The sequence below is a fragment of the Hydractinia symbiolongicarpus genome, chromosome 7, assembly GCF_029227915.1.
Source record: "Hydractinia symbiolongicarpus strain clone_291-10 chromosome 7, HSymV2.1, whole genome shotgun sequence".
NCBI lineage: Eukaryota > Metazoa > Cnidaria > Hydrozoa > Anthoathecata > Hydractiniidae > Hydractinia > Hydractinia symbiolongicarpus.
In genome coordinates this window covers 20,267,501-20,290,269 of record NC_079881.1, presented here as the reverse complement: position 1 = coordinate 20,290,269, position 22,769 = coordinate 20,267,501, and the positions used below count along the sequence as shown (strand labels likewise).

General features: G+C 34.0%; 2 protein-coding genes and 1 long non-coding RNA gene across 4 annotated transcripts; 2 read left to right on the top strand and 1 right to left on the bottom strand.

Annotated features, from left to right (window-relative positions):
- The first annotated feature begins 432 nt into the window (after nucleotides 1-432).
- Nucleotides 433-7,281, top strand: LOC130648399 (NADPH:adrenodoxin oxidoreductase, mitochondrial-like). Its single transcript, XM_057454447.1, has 15 exons — nucleotides 433-730; nucleotides 976-1,071; nucleotides 1,196-1,318; nucleotides 2,288-2,332; nucleotides 2,689-2,757; nucleotides 3,205-3,306; nucleotides 3,410-3,499; nucleotides 3,684-3,786; nucleotides 4,883-4,934; nucleotides 5,317-5,464; nucleotides 5,991-6,053; nucleotides 6,129-6,258; nucleotides 6,396-6,503; nucleotides 6,703-6,768; nucleotides 6,979-7,281. Exons 1-15 carry the CDS (start codon nucleotides 587-589, stop codon nucleotides 7,122-7,124), a joined length of 1,485 nt encoding a protein of 494 aa, XP_057310430.1. The 5' UTR covers nucleotides 433-586; the 3' UTR covers nucleotides 7,125-7,281.
- Nucleotides 7,282-11,578: 4,297 nt separating this feature from the next.
- On the bottom strand, nucleotides 11,579-14,855 carry LOC130648402 (uncharacterized). 2 transcript variants are annotated; one of them, XM_057454449.1, is made up of 7 exons: nucleotides 14,267-14,855; nucleotides 14,127-14,189; nucleotides 13,937-13,999; nucleotides 13,572-13,637; nucleotides 13,368-13,421; nucleotides 13,158-13,279; nucleotides 12,874-13,013 (listed from the first exon to the last, which is right to left on the bottom strand). In XM_057454449.1, the coding sequence occupies exons 1-6, from the start codon at nucleotides 14,466-14,468 to the stop codon at nucleotides 13,206-13,208; spliced, it is 522 nt and encodes a 173-aa protein (XP_057310432.1). In that variant the 5' UTR covers nucleotides 14,469-14,855; the 3' UTR covers nucleotides 12,874-13,013; nucleotides 13,158-13,205. The 2 variants fall into 2 exon arrangements, with proteins under 2 accessions (XP_057310433.1, XP_057310432.1); XM_057454450.1 differs by lacking the exons at nucleotides 13,368-13,421; nucleotides 13,572-13,637; nucleotides 13,937-13,999; nucleotides 14,127-14,189; nucleotides 14,267-14,855 and adding exons at nucleotides 11,579-12,071; nucleotides 12,300-12,397; nucleotides 12,591-12,655 and having other exon boundaries at nucleotides 12,844-13,013; nucleotides 13,158-13,268.
- A 4,096-nt stretch (nucleotides 14,856-18,951) lies between these two features.
- On the top strand, nucleotides 18,952-19,291 carry LOC130649370 (uncharacterized). The gene is made up of 2 exons (XR_008983040.1): nucleotides 18,952-19,041; nucleotides 19,125-19,291. It is a non-coding gene; the product is annotated as an uncharacterized LOC130649370 (long non-coding RNA).
- Nucleotides 19,292-22,769: the final 3,478 nt, after the last annotated feature.

Here is a 22,769-nt window from a genome sequence, read left to right as displayed (position 1 = left end):
TGTGACATTACACCAATGCATCCTTGATGTGACATTACACCAATACATCCTTGATGTGACATTACACCAATACATCCCTGATGTGACATTACACCAATACATCCTTGATGTGACATTACACCAATACATCCTTGATGTGACATTACACCAATACATTCCTGATGTGACATTACACCAATACATCCTTGATGTGACATTACACCAATACATTCCTGATGTAATATTACACCAATGCATCCTTGATGTGACATTACACCAATATATTCCTGATGTGACATTACACCATTACATCCTTGATGTGACATTACACCAATATATTCCTGATGTGACATTACACCAATACATCCTTGATGTGACATTACACCAATACATCCTTGATGTGACATTACACCAATACATCCCTCATGTGACATTACACCAATACATCCCTCATGTAACATTACACCAATACATCCCTCATGTAATCCCTGTTTCACTTAGATTCACCTTCTTTTTAGTATTGTTCAGTATATAAAAAACTGTGATGATGTGCTGCTAATATGTCAAACAGAACACGCGTATTTGATCAACAATATCTTGTGAAAATATGGCCCTTCAAAATTCCATCAGGACATTTAGTATCAAGGGAAAAATTACCCGTAATGTATTTCGGTCAATGACAACTGCACCAAGAGTGTGTATTATTGGAAGTGGTCCAGCTGGCTTTTATACTGCACAATATGTATTAAAGGTAAGATCTGACGCATTTCCTACAAGTGAAACGTTTATTTATTTTGATTTCTTAATATCGCTATCACGGTTCAGTTTTAAAAAAGGAAGGAAAAATTACGAAGGATAAACAAGGTCTGACCTGTTTTGTTGCATGCAGAACCAGTTTAACTCTCTATAGCGGACAAAAAAACACATCTTTCAATTTTAACTACTGGTAAACTTCTACAATCTTGTTTCGATCATTTTCGTTTTTTTTATTTCAAGCATCATAAAAAAGCTGAAGTGGACATATTTGAAAAACTTCCTGTACCATTCGGATTGGTTCGATATGGTGTCGCACCAGACCATCCCGAGGTCAAGGTAAGTCCTGCATTGCACAATGCTATAGATAATAAGAAACAATCGAAGTTACTTACATTTTAATATTCGTATTTCAAAAGCTGAAAAAGAAAGAAATAATTTTTCTGATCTTTTTTTTTTTAAGAATGCAAGTAGTACGTTTGAAGAAGTAGCTGAAAGCAGGCGGTGTTCATTTTTTGGCAATGTTAATGTTGGTCATGATATAAAAGCGAATGAACTGAGACAATTTTATGATGCTGTTGTGTTTGTAAGCTATTTTTTTGCTATATATTATTTACTTATTCGCCTAACATGATATCTCTTTGATAATAGCCGTATTCCGTCGGTCTGTTTATGCGCAAGAAAAGGCTCATGTGAACGAGAAACACGAAATGCGATATATAAAGGACAAGTGAACCCGTGGATTTATCCAGGAGATACCGACTTTGCTATGTCATAAATAGCCATATTCTGTCTATCTGTCCACAAGAATCCGTCGTGCTACAGAAACACGAAAAGCGTTATTTAAGGACGAGTAAACCCGTTGATTTTCCACAGGCTACCGCCTTGTCTCTAATTTGTCGTCTGTCTGTCTATTTGTGCGCAAAAAAACTTGTGCTATGAAAACAACAAATGTGATATATAAAGGAGGGAAAACAGGTGGATTTATCCACAGTTTACGGACTAGTTCTTAATATAAAGTTTTGAAAATAGTGTCTGTTGGTAAACGAGTTGTGCTTTATTTGGTTCAGCAGTTTGTTGAAGAAACGAAAATTGTCAACGTTCGCAAATTGATAACAATTAGGGCCCCTTAATGTTACGCAATTAAGAAAAGAGTGTTTTAACTCCAAATGAAATGAAACAGAACTGAAGGAAAACGATGGTGTAGACTGTTAAAATAACGAGAATGATCAGTTTGTCCAAACGGTCGTCATCAGGAGCAGATATTGTATCTTCCCTGTTTCTGTGAAACATGTTTCACCTGCCCTACAGGAAGTAGTTAAGAAAACTCAGTGCAATTATAAGACACCGTTTTTCTTAGAAAATATGAAGTTCGTAATGGAACAAAAGTGGCAATTAGCGCTCATGAGTTGCTAATGTGTGAATGCTTCAATACTCTCTTAATTCATTATATTCATTCATTTCCTATTTAATTTCCAAGTTACCTATTTTACGAAAAGTATCAACGCAGTGCTGGATTTGGTGCACAATCTGCATATTTTTTGGTTGTTTTTAGGCTTATGGTGCAGATGATGATAAAAGACTTAATATCCCAGGTGAGGTACGTGTATTGTTCAAAAATAATATTTTTAATAGCCAGTATGCTGCTGTTGGTTTCAAACATGTTATATTTTTGCACCACTAGCCATGCCTAAAAGATATTCAGAAAACTTGGAAAAAATTAGTATTTTATTCCACAAACAAAATAAGTAAAAGGTTATTGGTGGTGATCACACGGTTAATAAACATCGTCTCCACCAGTAACGTTGCAGATGTTGAACTTAATAAAAGGGTTAAAGTTAAGCGAGACAAGAAACCTATATTTATTTTCTGTTTTTCTTTTTATCTGATTTATATATTATAACCATCAAGGTCCTTCGTAAAAAAATCAACTTTGTTTATCTCTTATTTATTTAGGATGCAAATGGAGTGTATGCTGCGCGTTCATTTGTTGGATGGTACAATGGCTTACCTGCTCACGCTGATGTAAGTTTTTTTCTCTTTTAACTTCCATGCTTTGCTGCTCCTCTATTCCGTCTGCGGCTCCCAGTTCTGCGGACCGCGGATCTAATCCCGCTCACTGCCAGGCAGTATGTTATTGGATGGCAAAGTGGTTCTTTTTCAATATCACTTACACGGACCAGACTCGGCCGTCATGATCGGAGGTCTGGTCGGAGTGAAACATTCTCTGATGAGAATGAAAAATACCGATGTGTCATGATAAAGATTTACCTATATATACATACAATCCGAATAAACAATCTCATTCCATCACTGACATATCGCTGCACGTAGTGTAGTGGGTTTTTCTGCGGCTTTCAGTTCTGGAAACCGCGGATGGAATCCCGCTCACTGCCAGGTAGTCTGTTTGATGAGCACAGTAGTTGTTCTTCCTGGATATGTCTACTCCGCTCATTGTGACGTTTTATTTAGCTCGCCCCCAACTTGAATTGCGAAACAGCTGTCATTATTGGGCAGGGCAATGTAGCGCTGGACGTTGCAAGATTGCTACTCTCTCCAACTTCTCTGCTGAAGGTAGTCCGGTTTTTTTGTTTTTTTTTTGAAATTTGTCATGGTAGTGGAAATTCTTATTTCTGTTTTTGCACCATTACAAATATACATCTCACTTCTGTTCTAGCATACGGATATTTGTTCACATGCTTTAGCGAAATTAGAAACGAGTAGGATAAAGAAAGTTCATATCATTGGTAGACGAGGACCCATCGAGGTAGAAATCTTGTGTTTAGCATTGTTTTCAAGTTTGGAGAAAACGAAAAAATTTGTTCATTCTCTGTTCTTAATTTTTGATACAAACTGTTTTCAATTTCTACAACGAATTCTGGATTTACCACGTTGAGAACATGGAAATATTGGAAATATTTGCGCCGTTGACTGATATGTTTGAATTCTAGGTTTCATTCACTACCAAGGAACTGCGAGAAATGATTCGTCTTGATGGAACAAAGCTGATATTTCATAGAGAAGACTTTGTTGATGTTAGACCAAAAGTTTCAGGTTTGTATTTAACTTTATAAGCTTACTCAGCTGAACTCCAAACTGAAATTGATAATATCTACTTACAAATTTGTATGCATTGTGTTATTGTCACCGTTTCTAAATGTCCAGTCGTTTTCCCAGTTTTCTTTGTTAGAGTGAATTAGCTTGATTACAATTTACGTGTTGGGTAGTTTTACTGGAGCATTTTTTTGTTTTTTGCAAATTATCCTGTGCCTTTTACCTTACCCTGTTGTTGTTGATGAAGTTAGAGTGTTCGTAAAGGGGCTACGAAACGATTAAATAAGCTCAATCACCACAATTTTTGAAGAATAGTGTGTAACAAACAGACCAAGGTTGAGGTGCAAGAAATTATACACATTTTAGAGCCGTGTAGACGTGTAAACAACTTATTTATGAATAATTAATTTTTTATGATGAATTTGCTACTTTTTTATTTTTATTTTTTAAAAAAGAAAAAGTTTCCTTTAGTATTCTTTTTGGCGGTAAGATACGGTCTGCAAATTATATTAAATATCAATAAATCGAAAGTTTGTTTTGACGAGGGAACAGAGACAACACGAGGAGCTGTATTTGTTAAAAAAATTATTTAAAATCATTGTTGTTGCTTGGCTGGCTTTATGTACAATTAAACTTGTATGTTTCTATGCAAAATTTTAAAGGATATAACCAGCTACCAAGTTCAACATGCTTGAAGTTTATTTTTTTTAAAATTTTGAGTTCAAAGCAAGTATTTATATCTAATAAATCACGGATATTCAATACATGTAGGAAAGTTTTCTGTCATTTTCAGTTATATTTGGATGCCCAATATGATATTTAAGATAATTTAAGTTGTTGTTTTTGCCCTCAGTGATCATAAAAATTTCCACTGTCATTAGCTCGACTTTTGTGTAAGTCACTAAAATCGAAAATCAACAACCGTTTCGTAGCCCTTTAAATTGTGATGGTTAGCCTCTACTTTGTCAATTATTTTTTTATGTTTGATATTTGTTATTTGATTGATGTTCTTGGCTGGCATGGATTTTTACAGCGTTTTGACGTAAGGTTTTATAAACCTAAAAACATATTTGTAAAAATCTCTTTTTTCTTTCAGAACTACCCCGTCAAAGAAAACGTTTGATTGAGCTAATGTGTAAAACAGCTCTGTGAGTGATAATTTTTAATAGTTGTGGAATGTTTCTAATTGTGAGGAGTCACACCTAGGAACATTAGCTACCAATAATAAATTAGTGGCATTTGTTAAACAGAAGTCTCTTCTCGCATTATTAGTGTTAATATTCATCATTTTGATTATTTCTTCCAACCAGCCTCGCGTGTTACTTAAACAACACATTTCATGTAAAAGTAAAAGCTACCCGTAAATTTTCCGACCAAATGTCCTATCAAAACTAAATTGACATATTAATTTACACAACGTCTTATGTTGATATAAACAAATGTTCTTTCCTGTTGCATTTTGAAGGTGTATGCCTCGGGTACGCACTCTTGAGTTTTGCATGAGCTGTGATGATTCAACTTATACTTTAGTGATCCCGTTACACCGAACGAAGAAGCAAGACGAGGTGAGTGCACACGTGAGTGGGAACTAAACTTTTTAAGAACTCCACATGAAATTCTCACGGACGACGACAACAACGTGTGTGGAATTCGATTGGAGAAAAATCGATTAGTAAAGGTAAGAGTTCAGCAAGAGTGTTCGATTTCAGGTGAATGTTCGATTTAAGGTGAATGTTCTATTTAAAGCGAGAGTTCGATTTAAGTTGATAGTTCGATTTAAAGCGAGTGTTCCATTTGAGGTGAATGTTCGATTTAAAGCGAGGGTTCGATTTAAGGTGAATGTTCGATTTAAAGTGAGTGTTCCATTTAAGGTGAATGTTCGATTTAAAGCGAGTGTTCGATTTTAACCGAGTGTTTGGTTATACATCGGTGTTCGATTTAACATTGGTGTTCGATTTAGCTAGAGGCATAAATGGACCGTAGGGACATTACTTACATTTTACTGACAAACTTAGAAATAAAAAATGTTTGGGGTAGGTCTTCCAGTTTAGTTTTTTTTTCCTCGTGTCATTGACAGTTACATCTGAGATTGAGAGTTATGTTGTGCGTTAACAATACTATCGGGCGTTAAAGAATTGCTCATAAAGTATGTAAAGCAAGTTTAAAAACTTACATGTAAGTAACAATCTGTTGAATTGTTATAGAATAAAGATGGCGTCTATACACCTGAAGGAACTGGGAAATGTGAAGAATTTTCATGTGGAATGGTAGGAGGAGTCTTTTCTTAAAACCCTCTGGAGGCGATGTGAAATTTTCATTTTCTGTAAAATACTATTGTTAAGGTGCTGAGAAGCGTTGGCTACAAAAGCATCAAGGTGGAAGAGGGTATTCCGTTTGATGTACGACTTGGTGTGATACCGAATTTCGACGGGAGAGTCGTCGATGCTCCTAATTCGAAGAAAATATTGAAAGGTTTGGGCAACACTTTTTCTTTCAGTTTGGTGTTGATGTAACAGAAGATATTTTTGTCTTCTGTATTTTATTCACGCAATATCTTAAGTTTTAACAATAGGTGTTCGAAAAAAATAGGAAGCTTTTTTATTTTTTAGGTTTATATTGTAGTGGGTGGGTAAAACACGGACCAGTTGGTGTGATCGTCACGACAATGAACGAAGCATTTGCGACTGGTCAACGCATCGTGACTGATTTAAACGAAGGTGTTTTATCATCTACGTGTCTAACACTGTGTTGATAGCTGGATCTTCTTACAACAAAGCAATTCTTTTCTTTATTAAATTGCAAAAAACATTTGTTTTTATCGCTTTCTGAAACTTCTCTAGTCGCGTTAGACAGTATTGAAAAGATGTAATCTTCACCGGTCGGAAATACTTTTAAAAGTGTTTTCTTCACCTTTAGGTGTGCTTGGATATTCAAAAGAAAAAATGTCTGCGGCAGACATGCAAGCATTGATGAGTAAACGAGGTATGTCGATTACGTCTGTTCGAAAATCAATTCTGTGCTCGACCTGTTTTAGACCGACTTGGACTTTTTTCCACTTAATGTGAGATTTTGTGATCCACGTTCTTCTTCCGATATTGTTCTAATATTGAATATTTCAAGCACGTAAACACCTCTCAATTTTATTGACACCTCTCATCGATGACGTAACAAGTACTGCTCTTTTTCGTTCAGGTATCAATTATGTTACATTCGAAGATTATCAAAATATCGACAATGAAGAAATGTTACGTGGAAAGGAAAATAAAAAACCCAGAGAAAAAATCACTTCATTTAATGAAATGTTAAAAATTGCATTTAGAGATAAAAAACCCAGCTGATAAATCGCCGTGTTACGGAAAGAAAAAAGAAACGGCCGCCAAGATGTGTATTTTTACGTTAAATATCATATGTTATGTTACAATATTTTCTATTAAATAATAGTTTTATATTTACAGAGTTACGATAACTCACGTAAATACATCACGATGTACATAACTTGTTTGTTTTTTAATTCTCACAAATTTTCGTCGAGTGATTGGATTGTCTCTATGTATTTGAAAAAGTGTATTATAGGTCTTTTAACCCTTTTTGGCAGTATCAGAACAGTGCCATAAAAACTCACTGTCTCATTTTCTGTGCATGATGTTGTGTGCACTTAAATAACCATAATGAGAGCATAATTTTTTGATATTTTATGTAGTATAAAACGCTGAATCAACTGCAGCACTTTTTTACTGAACTTCTTATCATTCTTTGACTAAAAAAATACATAACAGAAGTATGGAATGTGTTTACACCACAGCTACACATTTAATATCGGCATCATATTCCCTCTGTTTTTATTGAGGTAAACGTTTGTAACCATCACAGAATGTTTTTTAAACTCTTCCAGCAATTTATTTATCATGTTTCGTTTTAATATTCTTGTGGGTCGGTTTTTCTTTTGTTTTTATAGTCAGTTGGCGCCTCAAAAAATAAATAAATAAACATTCAATGTTTTGGAGGCAATATATCCACTTTTCTTTATTACCGGACATCAAATTATCTCTTCATTGTCATTTTCACTTTTGAGATTTTACGAAAGACTTCCACGTGGACGTACTTAGAAGACTTTCACGTGGACGTACATAGAAGACTTTCACGTGGACGTACTTAGAAGACTTTCACGTGGACGTACATAGAAGACTTTCACGTGGACGTACTTAGAAGACTTTTACGTGGACGTATGTAAAAGACTTTTACGTGGACGTAACTAAAAGACTTTCACGTGGACGTAAATAAAAGACTTTTACGTGGACGTAAATAAAAGACTTTCACGTGGACGTACATAAAAGACTTTCACGTGGACGTACATAAAAGACTTTCACGTGGACGTACATAAAAGACTTTCACGTGGACGTACATAAAAGACTTTCACGTGGACGTACATAGAAGACTTTCACGTTGACGTACTTAGAAGACTTTCACGTGGACGTACTTAGAAGACTTTTACGTGGACGTATGTAAAAGACTTTTACGTGGACGTAACTAAAAGACTTTTACGTGGACGTAACTAAAAGACTTTCACGTGGACGTAAATAAAAGACTTTCACGTGGACGTACATAGAAGACTTTCACGTGGACATAAATAAAAGACTTTCACGTGGACATAAATAAAAGACTTTCACGTGGACGTACATAAAAGACTTTCACGTGGACGTACATAGAAGACTTTCACGTTGACGTATGTAGAAAGTATTTCTTTTTTGCGTTCTGTTTTTTTTGTGAGCTGAAGGGGACTATATTTTCTTTTCTTCTGGTTTGATATGCTGGCTTCTACTTACCAAAGTAACCTAATAAATTCGTCTGGGTTGGCATTTTCTTACAAGTATTTACACACTTAAACTATGGGGTGTAGCCAACCTCGTCCTAAGGGTCTTGTAGCCCAAGAGGGTAGGGTAAATCAACATTACAACTATTTTTTATTTCACTCAAATGAAAATGTGGAGAAAAAAATCTGATTTAGTAAATATCAAGGACAGAGGAGGGTTATGGTGAGTAACCGATGATGTTTTCGGAATTTTTTGTACAGATTCTTCTTGTGGAAGACTGATCTAAGTGGTTGCTAAGTGTGTAGTAGAATTCAGCCGAAGTTGCTTACCACTGTTCCAAAACTCAGCCTAGGCAGTTGCTTAGCAGTTGCTGAATTTTTGACCATATTTCAGCCTCAGTTTTGTAGCAACCAGTTGCTTATAAAAAAAAGTGTATATTGTTCCACGTGATGCTGTCCCACAAGCACGGCCATCTGCACCTGTTGATGGATTTGAAAGACATGCATTTGATATTTTTGGCAATTTTTAAACAACCTCGTCCCCAAGCCTTTTTCTGTTTATATTAAGACGGCTAAAAAGCTCTGCGGACGAGGTTTAAGAGAAAAAATGAGGAAAATAGGTGGGTTTCTCGTTTTTCGTGACGCAGCGTAACGATGAATATGGGGGAGAGTACCTAGTTCAAATCCGTAACGTCAGAGTTTAAAAGTTTGATAAACTATTTTTAATTTGTTAAAATAGAGAAGTTGTCTTACGAAAAATACATTTCAGTTTAGTTTTGGATTTGAACATGCTGTTTTCCTAGCAGTGAAAAATAGCGACTTCATCACACGAGTTCGGCCAGAAAGTTTTGGTGCTGCATCAAGACTTGGTCATAGCGCAAAGAGAGATTTGTTTGTGAAAACTAATCAATCTTGATTAGCCTTAGTAGGCTGACCACCTTCCCTTCCAGGAATTATTTTTTCGATAAAGTTGATGAATCCTTTCTGGCAGGAAAATAATACAGTGTAAATTTTATTTTATTAAAATAACTTATACAACATTGTATATTATATCGGCTCTTAATAAAGTTTTCTTATCTTAACACGTTGCTATTGTAAAGTGTTCTCCAATATGACAAAACATGAGAAAATAATTCAAAAATCAATGTAAAAACCGCTTATTATATAGCCGAACAAAGACATCGCGTACACAGTGGCTTTAAAACAAGAAAAGTCCGACCACAAAGAGTTGCAGCATCGCAGCCAAGAAGAATTGCTATGTGCAACGGCGTCTCAGGAGCTTTAATGGCATGCAATTGATAACGGTAATTTTGACGACAATAAATCCTATATTTCAGATATTGTTCCCCGAAGTGGAATCCCCGTGTTGAATAACTTCGATCCAATTTGGGCGAGCGATTGATTATCTTGTTAATATGATCATTATATTTGCATTTACATATTTGTTTATTTGTTAAACGTATGAAGGAAACTTACATTTATCTAAATTTTCTGTCTAATTTTATACTGGAACTGGTGGGTTTCTTAACCGAGAGTGACGTGACGCAAAGGGGTCTTATATAAAAACGTGATGGAATGGGGAAATGGGTGGTTCTAAAAAGGCAAATATAGCGTGACCTAATTATTGAACTGCCTCTAATCTCTCTGAATATGACTGACAATTATTACTATACATATAAATAGGCTATTAAATTAAAATCCTACTCAAAACGCAAAAATATTGTTACACGTAATTAATAATTTGCATCTGTTTAAAAAAATTTTAATGAAACATTGTTTTCCTTAAGCTTGTCAGAAATAATTTTAATCCTTGTTTCTCTCGGAACTAATTCTATGATTTTTTTTAAGAAAGATGGTGGTATGGCATTATCTATTGCTCTCATAAAAAGCGAAACAGTTTCTTGACCTAAAATTACATAGGCGCACATAAGTTGTAGCTATGAGATAACATATCTCATTTGTGTTTCCTTAGCGCGACTTTTTTTCGATTTATTTTCATAAAAGCTTTAATTTAATTTTTTTTATACCAAATCGATGGGTAGTTAACTTTTGTTATTCCCCCGATGCATTTTCCTTGTTATAAATACGTGCATTTTCTAAAGGCTAATATACACGGTAAGTTTAAACGGACCGTTTAGTTGTAAGAAAAAACTTATAAGTTCGTTTGCAGGTACTACACCTGTCTATACGTTAAGTTAAAATGTATTATCTTTCATTGCGGTTATTGCTATAGCAGCAGAAGGGATAATCGTAGAAGAAAAAAAGCGGACTACTGGTTAGAAACCGAAAATATATGCTCAAATCTTTAGTTTAACAATAGCTCATTAATTATTCTGTTAATTTCAATAGAAAAAACTTAGCAAAAGTTGAACATGTCCAACTTTTAAAAAAACTTAAAAACCGAGAAAAGTTGTACATCTTTGCTGTTTACACGGTAAGTTTTTTTTTCTTACATTTAAACGGTCCGATTAAACTTACCGTGTATTTTAGCCTTTAGTTACGGACAATTAACATTGCCCAGTAAACACAAGACGTCTTAAAGACGTCTTTAAGACGTCCTTTAGAGACCAGTAGAGACGTCTCTAAGACGTCTCCTACTCGTCTAAAAACGTAACGCCGAAAGACGTCTTTAAAAGACAGGACAAAGACGTATTTTAAAGACGTCTTAAAGACGTCTTTAAGACGTCTTGGTAGCTACCAAAACGTTTTTAAAACGTCTTAAAGACGTCTCAAATACGTCCTCGTAGCTACCAAAACGTTTTTAAGACGTTTTAAAGACGTCTCAAACACGTCGTCGTAGCTTCCAAAACGTTTTTAAGACGTCTTAAAGACGTCCTTGCCATAACATATTTAAGTTTTCCTCTTTCAAATGTTATACTGCTAGTAGACCTTACAATTTTGTGATCTTTAGTAAATTTTTATTCTGGACAAGGGCATTAAAAATGAACAAAGAAAGGGTTTAATGAAAACATGGTTAAAAAATTTGTTAGAAAATTTATATTTATATACAAATTTATAATTTACATGAACATTTCTACAATTTATATTTCTATGAACATTTATGAACAATTTGATATTAAAAATGTAATATAACAGCAAATATACAACGCATGGAAATAACATATGTAAAAAATATAATTAAAAACACAGAATGACAGTGATGAACATTTCGACCGTTGGAAAGATAAATATTCGTTCGTCTTACTACAACGCAATGTTTCATAGACAGAAAAGATTTTTATGGTTTTGATTGATATTTACGGTTTTTATTTTTCCTAATTGGAATAAAAAGGTTTTGCTGTCTTTATTACTAATTAATTATGTGTCTCCGGCAACACTTCAACGTTGTTAGGAACACTGTCATTTTCTTTGCGTCCACCACCACCAGACCTGTCGGGGGCCTGTTTAAATGCAACAGACATGGTGGTTTGCACATCTGATGCGGTGGCATTTTTGAAGTTGTTCAAAACAGCTTCTAAAATAGTAGAATGAATTTCAGTACACCGCTGAAGCTATTTGCGTACATACTTAGTAAAACTTCAGGGCGGGATTAAAAAAAATTGCTTTTTCTCTAATTAGAATGAAACTAAAAGAAACCAACTTGTTAACATACTCAAAAGTAATTTCACTAAACTTCATATCAAATAAAAATGGGTTAAAATAATTCTAAGGAGGAAGTTTTAAAATAAGATTATATACTCACTTTCAATTAATAGAAGAAGATTTGAAAAATCCTTAAACTTCTTCTTTCCCCTTTGCCCATTCATGTTATATTGGGACATACACCCGTTAGTCATAACTCTAAAATCAGAAAACAAAGCCTTAATTATTGTAAACATACGAGAACATTTACAAGACATCACACTTACATAAGCAAAAAGAAGACGAAAGGGCGATACAGACACGACACTTAAATTAGTCTAAAAAACTAGAGAATAATGTTCATAACTCGACTTTGCCAATGAATCTGACATTTCAGGAAAAGTTTACCCACCTTCTCATTACATTACGCGTGTTGTCTTTATAATTGATACCGCCAATTCTTGATAACTGTTGAAGCTATAGAGCAAAAAATACACACATAATCAGTCTATATGGATATGATTGCAAGGAAATTCATTCAATTTATCTTTAATAACTATCATTTCATTCTTTTTTATTCAAAATACTGTCTAAACAATATATTTTTATTCATTTTTTGTATTTAGAACAATTGAACATACAACTATAAATGACAACAACATTACCATGCTCTTGTTCGAGGAAGCATCTCCCAGCTTCACCTCTAGCGACGACAGCTCCTCGTGTGTGTCGCATATTCTGTATTCTTCTTCTATATCTATTTCCTGCTCCCCCACTAACTTCTTGAGCATGTCTCGCATCTCAGTTAGGATGGAAAGAGTCTTGTATTGGAATTCTATAGAGATCAAATAGATAGAAATAAAAATCTAGCTTACTCTTTGTGCACGTTTAAAAGATTAAGCATGTCTTTTTCATTTCAACAAGTTAACACTTTTACTCCTTAAAAATATAAAATTTAAAAATTATCGCATTGTCTCACTTTTTTCGGACAAAGGAAAGCGAGAACAAGCAGCATCATCTTCAATGTCTATGCATTACGTTTGCTGGCACTGCTAATTGGAGTACCACTACTTCTCTCTTCAGATCTGACTTTCGAAGGAACTATAGGTAAAGTAAATGCATGATCGTTAAAAAAATACTAAAAACTCAAACAGACAACTTTATAAACAACTATATTAAATACGCTCACCATCTATCTCCTTACTGTTCATCGCAATAACAGGAGAGGTATTTGGATTTTGAACTATAAAAAAAGTAAAATAATTTCGTTGGTTACATAATTCTGTATTGACATATTTAATAACACAGGAACGGAAACAAGGTCTACGAAACTTAAGATGTATATATGGAAAAAAATGAGTTTCTTCAAAGAAATAGCTTGATATATACTTACAATATGTGTTATGCGCCGCAGCTTGGAGAGTTGCAGGGACGACTTCTGGTAGAGCTTGATTTTGAACTGAATAAGAAGTTATAATTAGCTAAAACTTATAAATGTGTGCATGTATTCAGGAGCAACAACTGTCTCGATTTTTTTTTTAAATATTTAGATTCGCACAAACAGTTTCTATTAAAATTACCAAAAAGTATACGTTCTAATCTGAGTAACTTTGTTTCATAAAGCTTGTACATACTTACAATTCAAAGATTTTAAACTTGTAGGTGTGGATTTCTTAACTGAAAAAAAATGTGTCTGTGTTCTGAAGGTATATATCGTCCTATTTGTAGTCAAAATATTAAAATAGCAGCATTACTTACAATGTATATTTTTGCAGTCTGTAGATTGCGAATTATTGATTGACCGGCTCAGTGTCTCGGTATCTAAAAAGAGGCAATCCTTTATCGTTTTATTACTTTATAATAGTATTAATTTTTTAGTATTATTTTAAATGGTTAGTGTATTATGAATAGTGTAAGCAATGTTATGATAAAACTTAGACATTTTTACCTGATACATCACTTTCATTTGATGCAGATGTAACATTGAATGCATCACATAATCTTATATCATCTTGTGAAAAAAAGAAAAGATTTGAATAAAAGTCAGTGCAAAAATGTTCACAATCAGTATAAAAATATTTCACATACCATCAGCTAGTTTTACTTTAACTAGGTTGAAGGTTTTCCAGTTTTCCTGGGGCAACCTCTGCTCCTGCATTGCTCTCAGGGCATTTACTTTTACCGGCCACCTAATTACGCCTTCTGCCGCAAATACCCACGATGATGGTATTGTTGCCTCTTGCTCCATACCGTTTAATTTTTCTACCCACACGCATTTCGTGTATGCCATTTTTAACCTAAAAAGTATTTCAAATCAATAAATAATGGAAGAGAAGGTGGAAATAAAATCTACATTAAAATTATTTTGAACACAGTTTTATAATAATATTTCGATGAAGTAATACAGGATGGCTCAATAACATGGCATAAAATTAAAATAAAAATAAAATATCATACAAAGGAGCTGTCATACAAACAGGAAAATAGAAAATCTTCTGGTAAAAAGAAAGCTACTAATAAACTGTTTCTGTACAGTACTTATATCCTTAAATGGAGCCCAAGGTATAAAATGATGTTGCACTTATGCTATAGAGCCTAAAAAGTTGGTTAACAAGTCTTTTTTTGTTCTAAGATATTTACAAGGAATCTCAGATTTAATTATGTTGCATAAATTATGATGTCATATTTAAGTATTAGCAAATTTTGACAGTTTATGTCATCAGTAATTTTAGACCTGTTAAGGGATGTGCATTTAAACTTTATCAATGCATAGATAATATAAAAGTGAATTGATTAATATAAAGAAAAAAATTATGTTAATCAATTCACCTTTATAATATCTATGCATTGATAAAATACACATCCATTAACAGAAAATTACTGATGACAGAAAATGTCAAAATTTGCTATTACTTAAATATGACATCATAATTTATGCAACGTAATCAAATCTGAAATTCTATAAATGAAAACATCTTGAGAACAAAAAAAGCTTTTAAAAAAATTTAAAATGATTTGTTAACCAACTTTTTAAGCTCTATAATATAAGTACAACATCATTTTATACCTCATACATACTCTCATATTTTATAACTAATCGCATTAAAATTAATATCTATAAAATTTAATTTCGTTCAATTTCATGAAGAAGTGGAAACAAGCATTTCCCTCTTCTATCTGGTATGCAAACAAGCTTTCTATCGAAGTCAATACCATCAAGCCATTTTTGACCAATTGCCTTGCAATTAGGGCGAAGCAGAAATATGTTAAATCTCTTTGAAGGACATGGTTTACTGAAAACATCATCAAATTGATAATATTTGTAAATGTTACACAAGTATCGATTAGCCTTTATCTCCTCCACTGACACAACATTGTTTCTGTTTATGAACCAACCATCCTTATCGTTGCACCCAACTTTTGAATATTTTTCCTTCTTCTTTGAAGGTAATAAAAACTTTTCAGCTTGCCGCTTACAAATTTGAACCAATGGACTTTTTCCCGATCTTACTGCTCTTTTGATGTGCTGCATAAAATTTTCAAATGGGAAGCATGATATTTCATTCAAAGAACATTTGTGGAAAACAACATCTTCATGTATATGTAACAGACCATGAACATTATAAACACAAAATGTACTACCATATATGCTAAGACAATTGGATACAAAGCAATGAAGAAGATCTTTAGCAAGTGACAGATTGTTTTGACGGAATTCTGCATCTGAATTTAAAAGTATTGATACTGCTACACTCAATAACAAAAAATGTTCATAACTTTTTTCTGGTAAAAGGTCACGCAATACAACAGGACCAGTATACAACAAAAACTGGCGGAACTCTGTTGCTTTCCAGTAATCCAGCTCAACAATTGAACGTGGCTGCCTTGAAAACTCCGAAGGAAGACATCCTTTTAAAGTGATCATGTTTGTTGAAAACTGTTGTTTCAAATTAACAGAAAGCCTTGCCTTGGAACCAAAGGACGATTGGGTAAGGGCCTTCAATAATCTTTTCACAACCCCAAGTGTAACTAAATGCATATAATCCAAGACAAAACCATGAATGCATGAAAACCCTGCATTTATAAGTGGAGAAATTTGTTTTTGATGACTTGGGTAGTATCCAAAATCATTAAATACATCCTCCGAGCGCATGTTTAGTTCTGGAGGAAAGTCATTAAACACAACTCTACCTTCATAAGAACCTTTTATTGTACATCTCTCACAAGAGTAGTACCCACTGTGGTAAGCTATCCCTTTTAAAAAAGCACGAGCAGGAGCATCGCACATTATTGCATTCAGAGTGAGATGATGTACTGTAGAATTAACTTCAATACCACTTTTTTTTAAAATCTCCCATTCAGTAAGGAAGTCTTCCAAGAAATCACCAACAGGTTCAGGTTTCTTAGCACCGAAATAGAGACCAACAGTAAATATTTCACCGTTATTAAAAGCACACAGAATGGGCCAAACAGACTTTGGGCTTGAATTGTAAAGTGGCAAACCATCAATGTTCAAGGAAAGTTGGATTAAGTCACATTCTCCTGGATTAGAAAGCAAAATTCTTCGAATGTTACTTTCTAAACCGACATACACATAGTCACCACCACATTTCTTTTCAACTTGAATTGATGTTGGAGTATGCAGCAGAGTTCTTGCAGTTTTTGGGAGATCCTCATGTCCATGCAATCTTAAAGCAGATAAAAGTTGGTCCACTGACTGATGTGTCCAGCTATTGTCAAGTGCACATTTTGCCAATGATTGAGTTAAACTTGGCTCCTTATTGCATTCCCCATAATTGTGTAACCTGATATTAATTCATTTATATCAGCGTTGTACGCATCGTCACCATTACCACCACAAATAGCTTTTAGTGACTGAAATCTCGAGGAATTACAAGATATTTCATCTGTTGATGAGGTATCTTCGTCAATATAAGCAAGTACTTTTTTTTTTCTTTTCCTCCACTTTCAAGCTCGATCAGCCATGGTTCTAGTTAAAACGAAGTAAATTTGAACAAATATATATAGCCTGGCAGTGGGAAAAAACTTGTTTTGGTAACTAATTAATTACAAGCTTGCAAGGTGTAAAATTGAATTCTTCTTCTGTGTATATATATATGGTCCTTCCTCGCAAAATTAACATAAAATGTCAAAAAGGTTCAGATATAACATCTAACACAACAAAAATCAGTTCTATATGTCATGCCATTGTCTTCCACCAAATGTTCCCCTTAAAGTTTCACAGACACAGCCTGTAAATTAAAAACAACTAAGATCGGGTATTTTGGTCTATTTCATACCATTCTGTTCCAAATAACTTATAAAATGTAAAAATTGAGTGGTAAAACAGAAATGTCAAAAAGAAGAAAAAAATAGCTTACAAAGAGTATAAAATTGAAATCAACAAAGTAGCTCTTTTGGTGTATTAAATATAAGCCATACGCACAAAAGTTTACACTAAATGTAAGAAAATGGTTGTGTTTAGTAATTCTAAATTAAGAAAAGTCAGTTTTTTTAGCATGCTGATTAAGGTTTTTGCCCACAATTTGAAACAAATTAAATTTACATTTTAAAAATAAGTAATTTCTGAACTTTATTTTCAGAATATTTGGAGGAAAAGAACTTCGCAAACCAAAAAAAACCAGGAAAATGTTTAAAATTTTCAGGGTTAATAACGTTTGATGTGTTTTGTGGGAATATATATACTGGGAATCTTTAGTTTAAAGCTAGCATTAGCTAGCTACAGCAGCTAATAGCTAGTCACTTAAATATAAATTGGAGACTTAGCTAGGTATAAAGAACATGGCTACATATATATATATATTCCTAGCTAGCTAGTTGTTGGTGGTGGTTGGCTTTTTATGATGCTAGCTATAAAACATGTCTGGCAACAATAATATAATCAAAACTGAAAATAAAACATGAAAAAACCTTACAGAACATTGCTATGATTAATTTATAAAACCATGCTCTTCTTTAAATGTTTTTTTAAAGATTTATTTTGAATGAAAGAGTAGAGAATACTCAAAAAGAACAGCCATCTTTTTCGTAAACACAACTTCCGTTTTATGCTGGGAACTTCATTTAACAGTCCGTATGCTTTGTAAATATCTAATACCGTTTCATATGTAGCGATACCTATATATATATGCTAACATAGAGTTTTTTGGCATAAGGGTATATATATTTACAGCTTATGTGCGATTTCTATGAAGTACATCCCTAATCTTTTTAGTTAAATTTTAGCGTACAACCACGTCATAAGAAAGTGACCCGTGATTTCCGTGTCGTGGACTCACAGTTTTAGTCACGCAAGGGAATTAATATATAAGATACAGACTAGCTAGCTACAGGGTGTGCACAAGGTATGAACACACTAATCATATATATACTAATTTAATTACTAATTACGGTTGCTTTTTTGTAGTGTATGGTAAGTAATTGCTATAATATAGATGAATTCTGTTGTTTACATTCTCAGTAGTAAGCTCCTTCGGCTCTGGTAGGAAAAAAGATAGGGGTTCTAGGTGAAGCAAAGTAATTATCAGTCAATTTCTTCACATGAAGGCACTTCTAGGACTTTAGCTAGCTAAATGAATTCAAATAAATCAGAAGACATAAATCTGCACTTGATAATAGTTTATAACCTCAAACGAAAAGCATGTAAACAAATAACGCTACGTTGGAATTCACCTATATTTCCTTTATAGGCATAAAAAGCTTGAAAAGTGTGAAAAAAAATTTTTAAGCTTGTCTGTAGCTACATCAATTGGTTACGGTTAAGTAAAGCTAGCCGTACCTAACAGCCGCACCTTAGCCGTACCTTAGCCGTACTTAAGAAAATTCGTAATTAGCAGCTCTGTGTAAGACCACTTGCTTCTAAGCTTAAAATTATTCGTTAATGTATATCAAAGTTAAATTGTCTAACTTTTATTTCGTCTTTTAGGTGAATATCTATGCCGATAAAAATGATGCAAAATGGAGCACTCCATCGTCGAGCCCCAGTAACCCCCAGGGAATCCTCAATGATGAAATACCGATAATAATATATCTTACATGTATTATAATTTTTATAAAATGATTTTAATACAAATACAAAAGAGATTTTTAAAATTGAATGTATGAAAAACATTAGTAAAGTAAGATTGAACATTATTACGCTGCGGACAATATTAGAGCTAGCGCTAAAAGTGACTACAGCTGGCTAAATTCAAATACGGTTGCCAAAATAAGGTACGGCTAGATAATATTAAGGTACAGCTGGGTCTTATCATATAAGAAACAATTTCAAATGCTAAAAACGTTCAATAAAAACGAAATTATGTTAGGTACGGCTAGCCAAAATAAGGTACGGCTGGAAAATATTAAGGTACGGCTGGGTCCTATCATATAAGAAACAACTTCAAATGCTACAAATGTTCAATAAAAACGAAATTATGTTAGGTACGGCTAGCCAAAATAAGGTACGGCTGGACCATATTAGGGTACGGCTGGGTCCTATCATATAAGAAACAACTTCAAAAGCTAAAAACGTTCAATAAAAACAAAATTAAGTTAGGTACGGCTAGCCAAAATAAGGTACGGCTGGAAAATATTAAGGTACAGCTGGGTCCTATCATATAAGAAACAACTTCAAATGCTACAAATGTTCAATAAAAACGAAATTATGTTAGGTACGGCTAGCCAAAATAAGGTACGGCTGGACCATATTAGGGTACGGCTGGGTCCTATCATATAAGAAACAACTTCAAAAGCTAAAAACGTTCAATAAAAACAAAATTAAGTTAGGTACGGCTAACCAAAATAAGGTACGGCTGGACAATATTAAGGTACGGCTGGGACCTATCATATAAGAAACAACTTCAAATGCTAAAAACGTTCAATAAAAACGATTTTGAATTGTTTGGCAATTGGGTTAAGAGTCACACTGACTGACTTTAAACAGAACTGGCCTGTATCTATCCCAGCTACCTCTAAATCACTCTTTACGACCTTTGATTTTATCGACATCTTTCTTTTACAGTTGTTAGCGTTTCGATATATTGCATCAAGATCGGATAGATCTGTTACAGATTTGGTTCTAGAAATGGAAACGTTAGAGAATGTAAGCAATCAATCTGACACTGATAGTGATATTTATTAAAATATAATTATATATTATCGTGTTCGTATTTTGTTTCTTAGGTAATATTTTTTATATTTTCAGCTATACAATTTATTTTACTTTAAATAGATGTGCAGCCGTACTTTAATTTTGATCAATGGTAGCCGTACCTAACCTAATTTCGTTTTTATGGAACATTTGTAGCATTTGAAGATGTTTCTTATACGATAGGACCTAGCCGTACCTTAATATTTTCCAGCCGTACCTTATTTTAGCTAGCCGTACCTAACTTAATTTCGTTTTTATTGTACATATTTTAGCATTTGAAGATGTTTCTTATACGATAGGACCTAGCCGTACCTTAATATTTTCCAGCCGTACCTTATTTTAGCTAGCCGTACCTAACCTAATTTCGTTTTTTTGGAACATTTGTAGCATTTGAAGATGTTTCTTATACGATAGGACCCAGCCGTACCTTAATATTTTCCAGCCGTACCTTATTTTAGCTAGCCGTACCTAACTTAATTTCGTTTTTATTGTACATATTTTAGCCTTTAAAGTTGTTTCTTATATGATAGGACCCAACCGTAAAATATATGTTGTCTTATAATTTTCATATTTTTCCTCTCTTTTCCTTACCTATCCCCTTTATTTTACTTTACTTGATAAGTCGCATTGAAGTTCACCGCTCGTACTAACCACCTTTTTATTGCCCGCCGTACTTAATTTGTCGATTTGGGAATCACCTTCCCGCGCTCTCCCCCGTTTGGTTTCTATAAGAGCAAGATGTTTCGTTAACATTTTTCGTATTTTGCGGGTTCATTGGCGATTGAGAAACAGAAATTCAGTGACACAACAAATTTACCACTACGATTAGCTCAGTTTTTTCCATTAAAATACATTACCTCACCTTAAAAAGAAAAGTGTAGTTACGTACGGCTAAGGTACGGCTTAGGTACGGCTGTTAGGTACGGCTAGCTTTACCTAAGCATTGGTTACTATTATATAATTGCAAGTTTTTCCCTCACTTTATTAAGCTACTAAATTTAGTAGCTTAATAGCTACCTGCACTGCATGGGATTTTAACTTCTTAATACCTGCTGTAAAGTGGTCAGAAAAGTAGAAAGAAAATGACAACACAAACGATTCTTACCACACAACCAAGACAAGCAAATTCGAAGAATGACTTTAGTGGGCTGGAAAAACCTTGTTGGTGGCAGCCACACCACCACACAAACGGTAGCCAGCTAAGCTAGCTTTATCGTTGTGCTTTTTAATTTCCTTGGTAATTTTTATCATTATTTACTTATATTTAACCATTATATTTAACCAAAGTGCCAGACAACGAACGTTCGTTTCAGAATAGCATCCATTCATCAGAAAAGCATCTGCCTACCATTTTTATGTTTGTGTATATGAAGAAAAATAAAAGTGTAGACTTACCTTTATGATATTTCTATTGTTTCCCAAAGAGCTCGGCCTTATGTGTTTCAGAAAATCTTGAAAAAAATCCGCCGAAAAAATATTTTGAAAAAGGCGCGAACTTTCACGGTACGGGGGTATGAATGTAGAGATGTCAGCAGAAATATTACACACATTCCAAGTAACCCAAAACATAAAGAAGTACAAAAATTTCTTATAACACACCTATTTATTTATTTTGTCATTATAACTAATTCTGTAAAGACTATGATTTAATAATGTAAACTACTATCTGTGCTACCCCCTTACATATAACTCTAACTAGTTCCAGGCCATAGTGTAGAGTGGGCTTTAACTCGTCTCGGTGATACGAGTTTCACAATAGATGTCTCGCACTCGTCTCGGAGAAACAGGGTTGCAGTTTTGCAAATTTATAAGAACTAAATTTCTCTTTTCAATGAACACACGCTTTTTTCAGAAAAGTTTTTAGTATCATGTGTTATTATTCTAAATGTTAATCATTGTTCAGCTTGATTTGTTCTCCAACAAACAAAGACGTCTTTGAGTCGCTTCTTTCGAACGAGATTTTAACTGGTCTTACGGAGATCAAATAAAGACGTCTTCAAGACGTTTCTTTCGAACGAGATATAACTCGTCTTACGGAGACCAAATAAAGACGTCTTTAAGACGTTTTTTTCGAACGAGATATAACTCGTCTTACGGAGACCAAATAAAGACGTCTTTAAGACGTTTCTTTCGAACGAGATGTAACTCGTCTTACGGAGACCAAATAAAGACGTCTTTAAAACGGTTTCTTTTGAACGAGATTTAACTGGTCTTACGGAGACCAAATAAAGACGTCTTTAAGACGTTTCTTTCGAACGAGATTTGACTGGTCTAACGAAGACCAAATAAAGACGTCTTTAAGACGTCTTTTTCTGGTCGAAAGACGTCCGAACGAGCTGGGGACGAGAAAATACGTCTTTAAGACGTCTTTATGTTTACTGGGTGCGTTGTCTATTTCATTGGAAAGTTTTAATTATTCGCGCCTTTTTTAAAGAAATT